General features: G+C 44.2%; 2 protein-coding genes across 4 annotated transcripts in view; one reads left to right on the top strand and one right to left on the bottom strand.

Annotated features, from left to right (window-relative positions):
- The window catches only part of FANK1 (fibronectin type III and ankyrin repeat domains 1), a 98,233-nt gene extending 89,410 nt beyond the window's left edge, over positions 1-8,823 (bottom strand). For both annotated transcript variants that reach the window (XM_044240725.1, XM_044240726.1), the window contains exon 1: positions 8,626-8,823. In XM_044240725.1, the coding sequence (XP_044096660.1) occupies positions 8,626-8,638 (13 nt within the window). In that variant the 5' untranslated portion in view covers positions 8,639-8,823. The remainder of the gene's footprint in view (positions 1-8,625) is intronic.
- Positions 3,417-14,740, top strand: part of DHX32 (DEAH-box helicase 32 (putative)) — a 56,743-nt gene continuing 45,419 nt past the window's right edge. Inside the window, exon 1 of one of the 2 annotated variants that reach the window (XM_044240716.1) lies at positions 3,417-3,516. The gene's annotated coding sequence lies outside the window, so the exon portion shown is untranslated. Of the gene's footprint in view, positions 3,517-8,838; positions 9,111-14,740 lie in introns of those variants that run through there. The other variant, XM_044240715.1, reaches the window with a different exon arrangement.

The following is a 14,740-nucleotide window of genomic DNA, read 5'->3' as shown; positions in this document are numbered from 1 at the left end:
TCTGAGCTCATTCACTCTGGGTAAAACCTACCACCAAGCTGTGAGGACACTCAAGCAACCCTTCAGAGAAATTAATGTGCTCCGTTACTGAGCTCTCCCACTAATATCCAGAACCAACTTGCCACCACTTGCGTACGCCATCTTGAAATCAGATCCTCCAGCCTCGGTCAAGCCGCTAGGAGGCCGAAGCTCTGGCCAGCATGAGGACTACAACCCAAAACAGAAGCTCTCAGCTACAGTATTCCTGAAATCTTGACCTGCAGAAACTATATGAAGCCACATACTTGTTTTCTATTGCTGCATAACAAATGACCACAAATGAACATTTTAGGAAAACACATACTGTATCACCCACAATGGTTTTGCTTTTTCTAATTAAACTCTAATTGATACAAATATTAATACAGAATCAGAGCAAAAGAACAGAAACTTTAGGATGAGTTTTCTGAATTGATACTGAGTTATCTGGAATTGTTTCTCCAGTCTGATTGAAAGCATTACTGACCCCCATTGGTAAAGGGGACACTGCTAGTCCATTGCTTACAGTGGCAAAAACTTACTTAAAACATAAACTAGATCCCAATCACCAAACCCTACACAAGGCAAGGAAAACCACCCGCTGCTGTCTTAGAACTCTTTAGTAAATGTGAGTAGTTGTAGGGGCGCCTGCATGGCTCAGTTGGTTGGGGCTCTGCCTTTGGCTTGGGTCATGATCTCGGGGTCCTGGGATTGAGCCCCACATCTGGCTCTCTGCTCAACAGAGAGCCTGCTTCCCCCTTTCTCTCTGCCTGCCCCTCTGCCTACTTGTGATCTCTGTCTGTCAAATAAATAAATGAAAAAAATTTTTTTAAAGTGAGTAGTGTAATAGAGTTAGTTGTTTTCTTCCAAGTGCTCTAGAGAGCTTCAGGAAAGAAAACAACGAGGAGCTCCTGGCTTCCCACTCCCACCCCCCAGCTTTACTGAGATACATTGACACAGAACATTGTATAGATTTAAGGTGTCTAACCTGATGATTTGATACACTTATGTATTAGAAAATAATTACAATAGGTTGGTTAACGCCTCTATGAGCTCACATAATTAATTTTTTATGCATATGGTAAGAACATTTAAGATCTATTCTGTTAGTGACTTTCAAATACAGAATTGCTAACTTTAGTCACCATGTACATTAGATTCCCAGAACTCACTCATCTTGTAACTCAAAATGTGTACTGTCTGGTGTTTCCCCATTTCCCTCAATTCCCAGCTGCCTGGCATTCCACTTATTGTTTCTCTAAGTTCCACTTGTTCAGTTGGCACATGTAAGAGAGATCATAACCATTCAGTGTTTGTCTTTCTCTCTTTGGCTTATTTCGCTTTGCATAATGTCCTTACGCATACATCCGTATTGCCACAAAGGGAAGATTTCCTTCTTTCTTGTGGCTTTCCATTGTGTATCTATATAAGTATATTATAGATAGATAGATAGATATAGATATATCTACACATAGATCTATCTATCTATCTTGGCTAATGTGAAAAATGCTGCAATGTGGGAGTGCAGGTATCTCTCCAAGATCCCGATTTCATTTCCTTCAGATATATACCCTGAAGTGAGATTGGTGGATCATATGGTAGTTTTATTTTTCAGTTTTTGGAGCCCCTCCACACTGGTTTCTATAGCAGCTGTGCTAATGTTTGCATTCCCGCTGACAGTGCACCAGGATTCTCCCTCCACGTGCTTGCCAATGCCTGTTATCTCTTATCTTTTTGGTTATAACCAATAGCAGCAGTTGCCATTAATTTACATGAAAACTTTTTTTTTTTTAGCACTCTCGGGCCTAAAAAGTAACCTCTCTTAGGCTTTTCGGGTACCCAAGGACACACCTTGCTAACAGATGCCCCAAATAAATCAGGATGAGGCACCGATGCTCCCAGACTGCTCAGGGCTCTGGCAGGATGTGGCGACGCGGAGTGTGGTTCCCAGGTTAGGCACTGGGCGGCGCCACTCTCCCTGCCTGGGGCGCAGCTCGCTGCAAAACCACTGAGAACGCTATTTTTTTTTTTTTTTAAGGGTTTATTTTATTCATTTGAGACAGAGAGAGAGAATGAGAGGTTGAGGGGGGAGGAGCAGAGGGACCAGCAGATTCCCCGCTGAGCACGTAGCCCAACGCTGGGCGTGATTTCAAGACCCCGAGATCATGACTTGAGCCGAAACCAAGAGTTAGAGCCACCCGGGGTTCCCCAATTCTATTTTTGATTAGAAAAAAACAGGTACTAATATAGGTCTGTCATAAAAGCCAAGTGGGGGTAAATGTAAACTTTTGAAAAGTAAGGTCTGTCAGTGGCTTTTTAGGGAAATGTCTGTTCAGGTCCTCTGCCTGTTTTTAATTAGATGGTGATGATGATCGCGATTGTTACTTTTATTATTGCTGTTGAGTAGTATGCGTTCCTTGTGTAGTTTGGATATTAACCCCTCATCAGATAGATGATTTGTAAATATTTTCTCTCATCTGTAGTTTGCCTTTTTATTTTGTTGTTTCTTTCAGCGTACAGAAGCTTTTTTAGTTTGATGTAGTCCCACTTGTTGATTTTGCTTTTGTTACTTGTGTTTTTAGCGTCACATCTAAGAAACCTTGGCCAAGACAAATGTCAAGGAGCTTTCACCCTGTTTTTCTTCCAGGGGTTTTAAAATTTCAGATCTTATGTTTAAACTCTTAATCCATTTCAAGTTAACTTTTAATGGGAGAGTGGAATGGATGAATACATACGGATTACAGCTTGTTAGAATAATAAACGTACTAATTAAATGCAGACAGTAACTCTGATTTGGGCTGGAGGATGGTAAAAAGGCAAAGTTTCTAAGAGACGGTGATGTCCAAAAATTTGTTTTCATAGACAGACAGGTAGACAGGCGGTGAGTGCGCTCTGGACCGACCCGTGGAGGCAGAGAGTCTGAGGAAGAGAGGACACTCCCGAGAAGACGAGGCTAGAGAAGCGTCCCTGACAGCCTGGAAGGAGACAACCAGAAGCACACAGCAGAAGGAACTGGCACCTGGGGTCTAAGAGAAAGGAAAGCCTCCTCCCTTCCTTCTGCCTCGCAGGAGAAAAATGCCCCCAGACCACAGACTGGAGAACCCCACGGATAAGCATCTCTGGCCCTGGCTTGCCAGCCAGCCCTGTGAGCACAGAAATACAAGAACATTTCTTGCATTGTGAGTTGTTTACTTGTTGAGGTGTTCACACCACCTTCTGACCTTACTGAGTCATTCAGGCATTCTTGGATGCTGCCGGTGTGCCCAAACCCTTCCTTCCATCTGATTGGCTAGCTCAGCTCCCGGGATGGTTGGGCAGGTCCTCCCAGGGAGGCATGTCTTAACAGTGCTTCCTCTTCCCGTCCAGAGGTAAAATCCAAGTTACCAGGAATGGACTTGGTCTAGGAATAACGCTGAGGTGAATGTGAGCTTCTGGTGAGACACAGCTGCAATCGTCCAGGCGTTTTGCCCCTTTCTGGGGCTGGCGGAGCATCCGGAGGTCAGGAGCGCAATGAATTTTAGTATTTTGATGGGGAGTTGAAACTATCTATTTAAACGATATTGCTTTGAAATTTTTTTTAAAGTTTTGAACTTCATTTATACAAGCATTTATTTCTTAATGATAATATTTCAATTATAAGATAATTATTAGAATTAATATTCTTTAGGAGCTAAGACTACTTGAGAAAAAAACTGCAGATATTTTTAAAACATTCCTGGGCTTATATAATTACTCTTAAATTCCTACCGGTCTATCGGGTTACTAAAGCTGAGTATTCCACGGTAGTGCAAAGATTTTGTTGGAGCTATGATCTAGTGAGCCTTTGGTCTCAAAAATAAGATTACTTGCCTACTCATTTTTTAAAAAAGATTTTATTTATTTATCAGAGAGAGAGAGAGCAAGAGGGAGAGAGATCACAAGTAGGGGGGAAGAGTAGAAGCAAGCTCCCCACTGTGCAGGGAGCCATGCAGGACATGATCCCAGGACCACGGGATCATGACCTGAGCCAAAGGCAGATGCTTAACAACTGAGCCACCCAGGTGCCCCTCCTTAATTTTTTTGGATAAAATGGATAAAACATCTCATTAAGCCTTCTAAAAAGCAATGCCATGTTTGTAATCTAGCTAACAGGTGTAAGCACCTGAGTTCAATGAACTTGACCTGAAGCACAATCCACAAGAGGCACTTGAGATTTCACTGGTACGCAGCCCTTCCTGTTGTAGAGCAAAATGGCTTCTGATTTTTTTTTTTTTAGATTTTATTTATTTATTTGACAGACAGAGATCACAAGTAGGCAGAGAGGCAGGCAGAGAGAGAGGAAGGGAAGCAGGCTCCCTGGCGAGCAGAGAGCCCAATGCGGGGCTCGATCCCAGGACCCTGGGATCATGACCCGAGCCGAAAGCAGAGGCCCTAAACCACCGAGCCACCCAGGCGCCCCAAATGGCTTCTGATTTTAAGGATGCCCCATTCTCAAGGAAATAACATGAGATGAGGCAGTACCATCCATTCAGTCAATGCTTGTTTGGGACTTACGTCCCTCCCATCGTCAGGCTCTAGGGCCAGAAGGGCAGACAGGTCCTTTTCCACAATGCTACCATCTGGTGGCGAAAATAGATTTTTTTTTTAATTAACAAAGGAAGTGCGAATTGTCATCACTGCTAAGAAGAGAAAAATGCAAAGGTCTGAATGACGTGAGGAAGGAGGGCACAACCTACTTTAGGGTCTAAGTGTAGGACTCAATGGCGGGGAACCTTAAACTAAGACCAGAGGATATTGAGTCAGATCTGTCCGAACAGGAGGGGAAAAGCTGGCGCAAAGACTCACTGTCCTTAAAGGAGCTTAATATGCTTAAGGGACTAAAAGACCCATACACTTGGGATGTCTGGGTGGCTCCATCAGTTAAGTGTCTGCCTTTAGCTCAGATCATGATCCCAGGATCCTGGAATGGAGCACCATGTCAGGCTCTCCATTCGGCGGGAAGTCTCCCTCTCCCTCTGCTTGTGCTCTGTCAGTCTGTCTCAAATAAATAAATAAAATCTTAAAAAAAAAAAAAAGACCATCATTTGAAGCGTAATTATCTAAGATCACACACCTGGTAAGTTTGAAGAGGCAACTAGACCATTATGAGAACTCGAAGGGCCTTTGGCAGAGGAGGAACATGATGTAATATGTTATTGTGAAAAGGTCACTCTGGCTTCCAGGTGGAAAACAGATGTGGCAGGGGACAGGAACTGCAGAAATCAGTAGAGCCTCCAACCATGGCTTAAACAAGATGGTGGCTTGGAGTCCCAGTGATGACAGTATTTTGAAGGTGGAATACACAGGCGTGCTGGTGGGTGGGGTAAGACAAGCGGTAGGGAGTGGAAGAGAGGAGGGAAGGATGACTCTGATTTCCAACTGGAATAACCGGGGAGATGGTATAATCCTAACGAAGATGGGAAAACCAGTAGAAAAACAGGTTTGGAGAAAGCTTCAGCCCTTTAAGCGAATGCCTCACTCTCTGAGTCATTGGAATAACTTAGATCCCCATTTGGTATTCCTTTCTACGCTGTGCGGGGCGGGGGGTGGCGCAGTCAAAGGCTGCCTGGTCTAAACTAGACCTAGATTTTTTATAGAGAGAATAGGCAGCAATAGGGTTCTAAGTGGGAGCTGGGGCTTACTTTGGTGTTGCATTTGATTCACAGTTTTTACACCCAGATTGTGTGTTTGCTTAGGGTGATTTGGTGAGCTAGGGAAAGATCATGAGAGAGAGGGTAAAGGCCCCCAAAGTTACCCCTTGGCATTGTCATTCATTAAGAAATTATGGAAGAGACAGTACTGTTGAACTTAAATATTTTCTAAAAACAAAAACAAAAACCAAAAAAAATTTTTGATGTATATTTTCCATGTTGTTTTGTATGTTATCTTTCCAATAGTATAGTTAGTTTAGGAAGAAAATAATTAAAGCCAAAACCACTCTGAACAGCCCAAGGTTGTGAACTTACTTAATTTGCTCTATCCCTGGGGAGTCATTTCTTGGCTCATTGATTTATTATTATTCTATAAAATAGTGGTAGCCCTGTTCTCCTCTGCCTATAGCTAGAGTATGAGCCTGCTGTGAGGTCTGAAGGTTTATGTTTATTGGATTTTAATGACTCCATTTATAAAGGTCATTCCTAAAAGTAATAGAAACCTAAGTGTGTGGAAACAGAATGGATAAGACTGACTCTAGCGGTTCCTTGGTGCTTTCCTTGGGTATATGTCTAATCCTTAAAGCAATTAAGAAGGATCCTTCCTTTCAATCAATTCACTGATGATATGTTCAACTACAGTTGTAAAATGTTCTTTGAAACCCATCACTAACAAAAGGTAAACACCAGGCTTACAATGTGTTAGAAAATATTGGTATCACAATATACCATTAATAATATAATGATAACAGTAGTTATAGATAATTATAATTCTTGTTAATATCATATCTATAGTGTTCATCAATATTTTTGAGAGAATGAAATAATGTCGGTTTCAGGTAAAATCTGAATTTTGAAGGTTGGATATGAATTGTGAAGTTAAAAGGGACCTTAAAAATCACTTAATGGTATCCTCTAAATATTTACTAACAGTGAATGATTTAGTAAATATTTATCCAAAATGGTGCTCATTAGACTGTGAAAGAATTTCCGGGGCACCTGGCTGGCTCAGTTGGTAGACCATGAGACTCTTGATCTTGGGGTTGTGAGCTCAAGCCCCACATTAGACATAGAGATTTCTTCAAAATAAAATCTTTAAAAAAAAATCCTAAGATAATTGGTGATTGTTTGGATCACTTGAGATTAAATTGATAAAAGCATTTAAGACTATGTGGAGAGGAATAACCATACAGTTGTCCCCCAGGCATGAATTAGTTAACAAAAATTTTCCACCTCAAAACCCAATGCGATGGGATATAAACATGTAATTCCTATGCATAATACTTTTTTTTTTTTTTTTTTTTTAAGAGGGAGCAGGGACGGGAGGAGCAGAGGGAGAGAGAAAATCTCAAGCAGACTCCATGCCCAGTGCGGAGCCCATCCTGGGTCTCAATTTCAGAACCCTGAGATGATGACTGAGCCAAAATCAAGGTCATTCTGCAGGCCTCCGCTTACTTCCTCCTGGAAGACTTCTGTCTCCTCCCTCCCAATCTCAGACCTGAGAGAGGTGTGGATTGTTCTTGGGCAAGTCTCTGCAGGGTTTTCCTGGGATGGCCCAAACTAACACTATCCTATTCATTGTGCCACCCCCATCTCTAGAACAGTGTCTGGAACACAAGAGATACTATGAATGGGTGAGTGGATAAAGACAGCGAGCACAGAATTAGTCAAAATCTATACTTAACACATTTAAACAATAACAATCTGAAGGAATAAAGTTGCTGTTTCTGAAAGAGATATTTCACCTCTTTCTTCCATTAACAGAAAACATACACAGTCTGGCATCAGTTTGACAGGAGACTGTCGTAAGTTATAGTTTCTTTCAACAAATTGGATAAGATGTAGAATACAAAGAGTTATGAGACTGATGCGCCATCCACTGCGCTAAGAGGGCTGTAATACATCGAGTTATAATGCAAACAGCAGGATAGTGTATACATTCAACTCAAGCAACTATAACTCACAAGTTGTAAGGTTTTCATCAGCAAATGAGTTAAAAGGAAGGAAAAAAGCCTTTAAAGCCTTCTTGCCCAAAACTAACGGCCCTTTAAAATGCCAGCATTTTCCCCCAGAGAATGGATTTGATCTGAGTACTTCCATTTCTCAAATTGTCCAAGAAAAGCCGACTTGGTTTTGAGAGTTAAACTGCATCAGCTTAAGATCTTCCAAGTCTTTACAGAAAACACTGTTATCATTTTGAGAACAAAAGGAGCAAGAAGACGTTATTGGAAAACTCGGACAGGGCCCTACAGGCCTAGAGAGCTTTGGGAGCCCAGGGACCCAGTTAAGTTAGAGCACATATTCGCTCTCAACTCCAGATGGCCCACGTTTTGCCAAACAATGTGGGAAACAGGAAAATTATAGATAGATAGATAGATCGATCTATATACATATTTGGAGTGTCTTTGCTCGTACAGCCTCTAGCAATGAAACAAACGCGCCCGGACAAAGCGCAGTTTTGTTTTCTGGTCTGTTGTTGTTGTTTTCTCCCTTAAATCACAAACTGTGGAGTGGGGATTGGACGGGGTCTCGCTCATACATTCAAGCCCCAGCCTCGTGGCTTGTCCAACGGCTGCCGTCGTAGAAGCCGGACGGCTCTGGACAATGAATGAGCCAAGCTACAGCGACGACGAGGGACCTTAAAGCACACGGATTTGCCCGCGGGTCATTTCAGGAAAGCGCACGGCGGGGGCGCTGGCGCCTCTGGGACACACTCCCGAGCTCTCGCGTCCCTCCGGCTCCCCGCGGACCCCCTCGGCGCCCGGACCCAGCCGGATGGGACTCACCGGGCAGCTTTAGGCCCGTCTCCCCGCCGGGAGAGAGAAGAGCGAGCGGGAGAACCGTGTTTCCGCGTCAGAAGCGTTAAAGCCTGCGGACCGCGCGCGGGGCGCCCCCCTGCTCCCGGGAGGTTCCGGCCCGCCCGGCCCGGCCCCCTTACTCTGGGGCTCCATGGTCAGCTGCTCCCGGGCCCCCAAGGGCCGAGCCCCCGGCGCCGCCGCCGCCCCTCCTAACGCCTCTCGTCCGCGGCAGGCGTCGCTCGGGTTGCCTTGACAACCCGGAGGCCGAGGAGGAGGGGCCAGAAGGACGGCGAGAGGGAGGGACCAAAAGCCGCGAGGAAACGCGGGCGAGCGTGAGGGCCCGCGCGTCGCCGGGGACTGAGAACGAGGGTGGTGGCCGGGTCGTCGGCTGAAGACTCTGTCCCTGAGGCCCGGTCGGGCGGTCGCGTCCTCCCCGGCAGCCGTCGCGCCCCCGGCGGGGCCTGAGCCCGGGCCTTTGGGGCGGGGGCCTGTGGGCGCCCCCCGTCGCCGTCCCGAGGCGTCCGTCGGTCCGCCAGTCCGTGCGTCCGGCGAGCTCGGCCTGCCGGGCGGGGAAGGGCGGCCGGGCCCGGGCCTCCCTCCCCGGACTCGGGAGCCGCCGCTGCAGGTAAAGGCCGGCCGGGCGGCGGGAGGGGCGGGTGGGCGGCCGCGGCGCACCTGTTGCGGTCGCCCGGGCTCGGCGCGCCCCCGCCGCCTTGGGGAGCCCCGCTGCCCGCCGGTTGGCCGCGGACGACCCGGCCCCGACCCCCGAAACGGCCCCGGCAGAGGCCGCCTCCCCGCCACTACCTCCCGGAGTCCGCGTGTCGGCGGCGGGAGCGACCCTTTGCACCCCAGCCCTCCCAGCAGGGCGATCCCTCGGCAGCCAGGGCGTCGGCCAGGCCCCCGGAGGGTGGTCGCTCGGGCGGCGTTTATGGGAGGCCCATAAAGCAAAAGAAAGCCTCTTCTGTCGGCGGCGGCACTGGGCCAAATGCGTCTCCTGAATCCTGAAACCCGGGAGAATTCCGTTGCCCCACATTGCACTGTCATCCCGAGTATCACATTTCAGGCAGTGGGCCTGGGTTGGATCTTTCCGGTTGGAGTGTGTGTGTGTGTGTGTGTGTGTGTGTGTGTTGTGTTTATTTCCATCCTCCCCGTTTTCGGTTCAGCTGTGGAGTCAGCCCACATATTTTGTACCAAAACTTTGTAGGGCTGCTAAACTGTAACATTAGCCCATACAATACCATCATAATAATTGGCTGTTGAAATACGTGCCGGTTATGCTTTAAGGAAGCTTTGAGGATCGCAAGAGATTCAGCCTGGTGGGCAGTAAAAATGCAAACCACCGGGAGAGAGATCTAGCTTAAGAAAAACGAGCCTTAAGGAGGAAAGAAAAATGGAGGAGAGAGAAGAAAAGGATTGAGGAGGAAAAGAGTAGGCGGGTGGGAAGTGCATGATTGATTTGGTGCTCATGTCTGGAGATGATGGCCCCTCCATCAGTTCCTCCCGCTGCTCTAGGCAGCACTTGAGGGAAATGATGAGAAGAGCCCTTTTTGGGTCATGTAAGCGATTACTCATTCTTTGCCACTAGAGAGATTTCCACTCCATAGATGACAAGGACACCAAGGAAAATTACTTTCCTCGTAGAAAGAGAATCGTTCAGAGGTTAACTGAACCTGAGAAGCATATATTCTGTGATGGAAACGGACATTTATTATGTTCCACCAAACTGGGCTTCCCCTCCTGGACTGTATAGGGCCTTTTCAGATTAATTGTCAAAGCAAGAAGGTTTATGTGTGGATATTGACAAGCAGTGTGATATATACTGAACTCATAATTCATAAGCTAAAATATTGAAGTAATAAATTCAGGTTGGAAAGTAAACACTTCACGGCACCTTAATTACCTGTTCCTGAAACTTAGGGCAGGGGGTACATTTTTAGACAAACAGCATCTAAGATCAACAGCACTTCTGTAGAACAGTGTTTTCAGAATCGAGTTTTCGTACCATTAGCAAAATCGTGAGTTGGTCTTTTCATCCAAGAAACATAATGGTGCTCATTAGTGATGCCATAATCAAAGTGACAAGTTAGTGATAAAAACCTGGTCTTTATTAACATGTAAAAGAGATAGGGCTTTATTTTCTCAAACAGTAAAGGATTCAGCATTTGTATTTAAAAAAGAACAAGAGAACAATGTTGTCTCTCCAAACTCCACGCTGAAGTTAAAAGGACTCAAGAATTTGGTTGTTGCATGCAGATTTTAAGGTTGAAAAGTGGAGGTGTATGTTGGTTTTTTAAACTTAGCAGTGCAGAAGAATGGTTTTATCAGTAGCAATAAACTTGACATTGAGGAAGTCTGGCATTGAAATATTTCAGGTAATAGGTAACTGGCAACTGTGGAAAGCAACATTGGGTTTTCGGGGAGAGTGTGTTTATGGAAGAAATGACTGGTTGAGGGGTGGAAGTGGGGAAGGTACTAACATGTTTAAGGACAACATTCAGCTTCTCTTCTCCTTCTAGCAGCTGGTACCGTGTATTTGTGCTTGTCTGTTGACGGAGAAGAGTGTTTGAGAAAGTGCTTGAGATAAAGGGATATGCTTTCTTACTGGAGGAGCTATCCTGAGGACAGAATGTTGCTCATGGGGTAGGGGTTGCGATGAATGTCAAAGGTATTGGTTGCTCCTTTGGGGGATTTCCCACCATGTGTTTTCTTTTTATTTTCATTGGCATATTTAGGTGGTTACGGGTGGTTGGTAAAAATGATAAAGTCCCGATTTTTAAAAAGGTCTCTAAGTTCATCAGACTGGGTAGAATTATTACATTATTTACTTTGCTGGTGCTTAACTAGAGTAGTAAACCGAACCACTCTGACCAGGGAATAAGGTAGCAGTGAAGGGACAGACCTAGCCTTTCTTTTTCTTACTTAAGTCTCTTAGCCACATCAGATTTCAAAATAAAAATAATTGCAGTAGAAAGTTAATATTATTTAATGTGAGTAGGATGATTTAAAAAAAAAAAAGAAAGAGAAACAAATGACTGTGTGTTTCCTAGATTTACTATCCTAAGTCAGAGGAAGTTTTTGTTTCTGTTACTGGATTTTTGTTTGCTTTTTGTTTTGCTGGAGTGAGGGTACTTTTTTCTCTCTTTTTCACCACTACTTTCTGAAATTTACAAGGAGTTCAGTCAAGGTAGAAAACGAATGTCCATTTTTGCCTCGTTTCTTCTGTGGTCTCCAGATCTGTAATGGTCTGCACTCAAATTGTTGGACTCCAGGAATGCTCTTTCAACATTTTACTCATTCTTAGTATAACTGGGCTGCAGGACCATGTTGCTGCCCCCGCATCTGCAAAGTCTTCCAGGATTTGGTCAATGCCCACAAAATGCACTGTTCTCTCCTACTGGGGACACTACCCAGTTTGGCACCTAGCCCCAGACTCTACTCTCCTGTAGTTTTCTCCCATTTTATGTGCATGGCTTTGTGCCTCTGATTGGATTAACTATTTTAGGAACTAAGTCCAGTACTCCTTTTAGCTCATGGTGGGTTTTCAGTATCTACCTGATAATTTAAGTAGAATAATAACACAAGACAAGCTTTTAGTCAGGGGTGATCACATTAATTTCTAGCTCTGCCACTTTGGAAAGTCAGGACCTATTATTTCCTCATTGGTAACTGGTAATAACAAGATCTGCAGGGATTGTCTAACAGTCAAGTTGTGAAAATCAAAATCAGTGACATGTGATTTATAGATAGGAGTGAAAATGCCTTGCATATTGTAGAGAACTTCTTAAATGGAGGTGCTAGTTACTGCAGGCATACAGCAAACTTTTACTGAGCATCCATAATGTGCCACGTACTTCTCGGGGGTTGCTCTCCACAAGGGAATAGGAAATGACCAGATGGATTGTGTGTGAGGTCTTCCCGGGCAAAGGCACGGGGGCACGAGAAAACAACTCTGAGTAGGAGTCCACTGTGGCAGGAGCAGAGGCAACTTAATAGAAGAGCATAGAAGGAAGTGAAGCTGAGAGGCAGATACGCATTAAATCAGAAAGGACCAAAGGAGTGAGATTTGTATCTTGAAGGTAATGAGAAGGATTTGGGTCAGTGACGTGATCGGTTCTCCATTTGAAAGGGATCGCTGGCAGCCTGTGAATGACGGACTGGTGGAGAGCCAAAACTAGAGGCAGAAAAACCAAACCCGAGATTTTGTAGTAATTCTATCAAGAAATGATAAAAGAAGTGTGGGGGTTGGGAGGGTGGGGAACAGGGTGGAGGGGCCCTCAGAGGATCCAAGCGGCAGGTGTTGGTGCTGTAGAGGGTGAAGAAGAGGGAGAAGCCAGGGATGATGTCCAGATGATGGGGAAAGTGTTCTGTTATCGAAATCCAGAACACGAGAAAAGGAAAGAAGTCTTTTTCTTTTTAGCGAGTGTGAGAAATGCATCTGTGATGAGTTCAGTTCATTTGAAATGCCTGTCATCTAAATTGGGATTTCACTTAAGTAGGAGTTGGACATGTGGGGTAGGAACTAAAGAAAGAAGTCTGAGATGAAGGGGGAAGTTTAGATGAAGCATTCAGAAACTAAGGCGAAATATGAGTGAATAAATCTCTCCAGGGAGATTATGTGGAATGAGAAGACCGTCAAGGTTCGGACCCTGGGGGCGCACAGTTACTTGACTTGAGGAGGTGGGTGTGGTGGGAGAACCCAAGGAGACTGAGGAGGAGTGGCCAAAGAAAGCTCAAAAGCTGGAAAGATTAATAAAGTGGATTCCCTGCTCTTGAGGGTTCATGCATTGGCGTTCCTGAAATTATATTTTCTTCCACTTGCCATGGAATGTACAACTTAGTTTATCAATCTGTTTCTGTTTTATTAAAGTGACTACAAAATGACTACCCATTACTTTCTTAACAAAAAAGAAAATTTCCTGATCTTCATGGTTTTTCACCACCCCCATTTGGAACAATAATTCATCTAAAATGTAGCTTTGGGGGTTATGACGATACCTGAAACAAATGCTGTCTTTACAAAAAGGTGGGCAAAAGTTCACTTTGTAAATGTTGGAGGTAAAATAACTATATTATTTTTCTAGGAAGACTGGCAATAATCTCTTTAGAGTTAAGTTTTTGCTGGATCTTAACTGTTGCTTAAATTATCTAAATAGAGCACGTAAATAAGCCAAGTTAATATTTTAGCAAATTGTATTAACTTTGCTTTTACTCAAATACTAGTTTTTAGAATATTCTCTGGTAAAACCAAACAAAACAATATTGAAAGGCACTGAATGACATTCTAATAAAAAGCTTGATTTACAAATATATATGTGGGCAGTGATAGGTTATTATGATATGTAAGTATTGATTGAGTTTGGGTGATCTTCCCGTATAAAAGTCTACAGAAATGTCAATTACCAGTGGAATGTAGAATTCTTAAATTAATTATTCAGGATTGGTTATTCCAGCCATATTTGGTATGAACAGATAATTATTGAGTTAAAAGTGAATCATTTTTAAAATTTGAGTGTTTTTAAAAAGCCACCTGATGTAATTTGATTAAAATCAAAACAAAGTCTACTGGTTAGAAGTCTGGACATAAGAGTCTTTTTAAATGAATTCTGAATTTTTATCTTGTTCAAGAAAGATTTTAAGTAGATCTTGGAAGATATGCTTTGGGGAGCTCTGAGCCCATTTAAAGCAGACTACAGGCTAACCGTCCCAAAGTCCTAGAAACGATAAGCCCATTGTTTCAGTTAGAGTATCACATGCCTGGGAGATAAAGTTTACATATTAAATATTTGACTTGTAAGGCCACATGGGTGATTACAACCATGTTTTTCGGAAATTCTCAAACGTCTCTTTTCATAAGAGAGCTGCGCTCTCACTCTCTGTTCTGTTTAATGGTATTTCTTCGAGACCACCCCGCCTGACCTCTCCTATAACCTCAGGTATTCCTTCAGCCCGCGGTGTCTCACCGGGAGCCCGGGTTCGCTGATGCAGCCGGGAAGCGGTATGGCACAGTGTGGTTAGGCAGACGCTGTGCACTTAACTGGGGTTACGCCGAGATCAGGCTGCTTGACTTCAAGCACCTGCTCTCCCACAGACGAGCTATGAGAAGCTGGATGAATTAACTAAACCTCCAAAGGCTTAAATTTCCTCACTTGAAAAATGGAAATAATAAAGTAAACCCTCATGGGGTCTTTAAGAGTTTAAATGAAATAATCCATACGAAGCATTTAAGGCCGTAGAGCATCTGGCACCCAGGAAGCC

Source organism: Neovison vison, chromosome 2 (genome assembly GCF_020171115.1).
Source record: "Neovison vison isolate M4711 chromosome 2, ASM_NN_V1, whole genome shotgun sequence".
Classification (NCBI taxonomy): Eukaryota; Metazoa; Chordata; class Mammalia; order Carnivora; family Mustelidae; genus Neogale; species Neogale vison.
The sequence above is the reverse complement of the archived record's forward strand: the minus strand, read 5'-3'. Positions and strand labels throughout refer to the sequence as shown.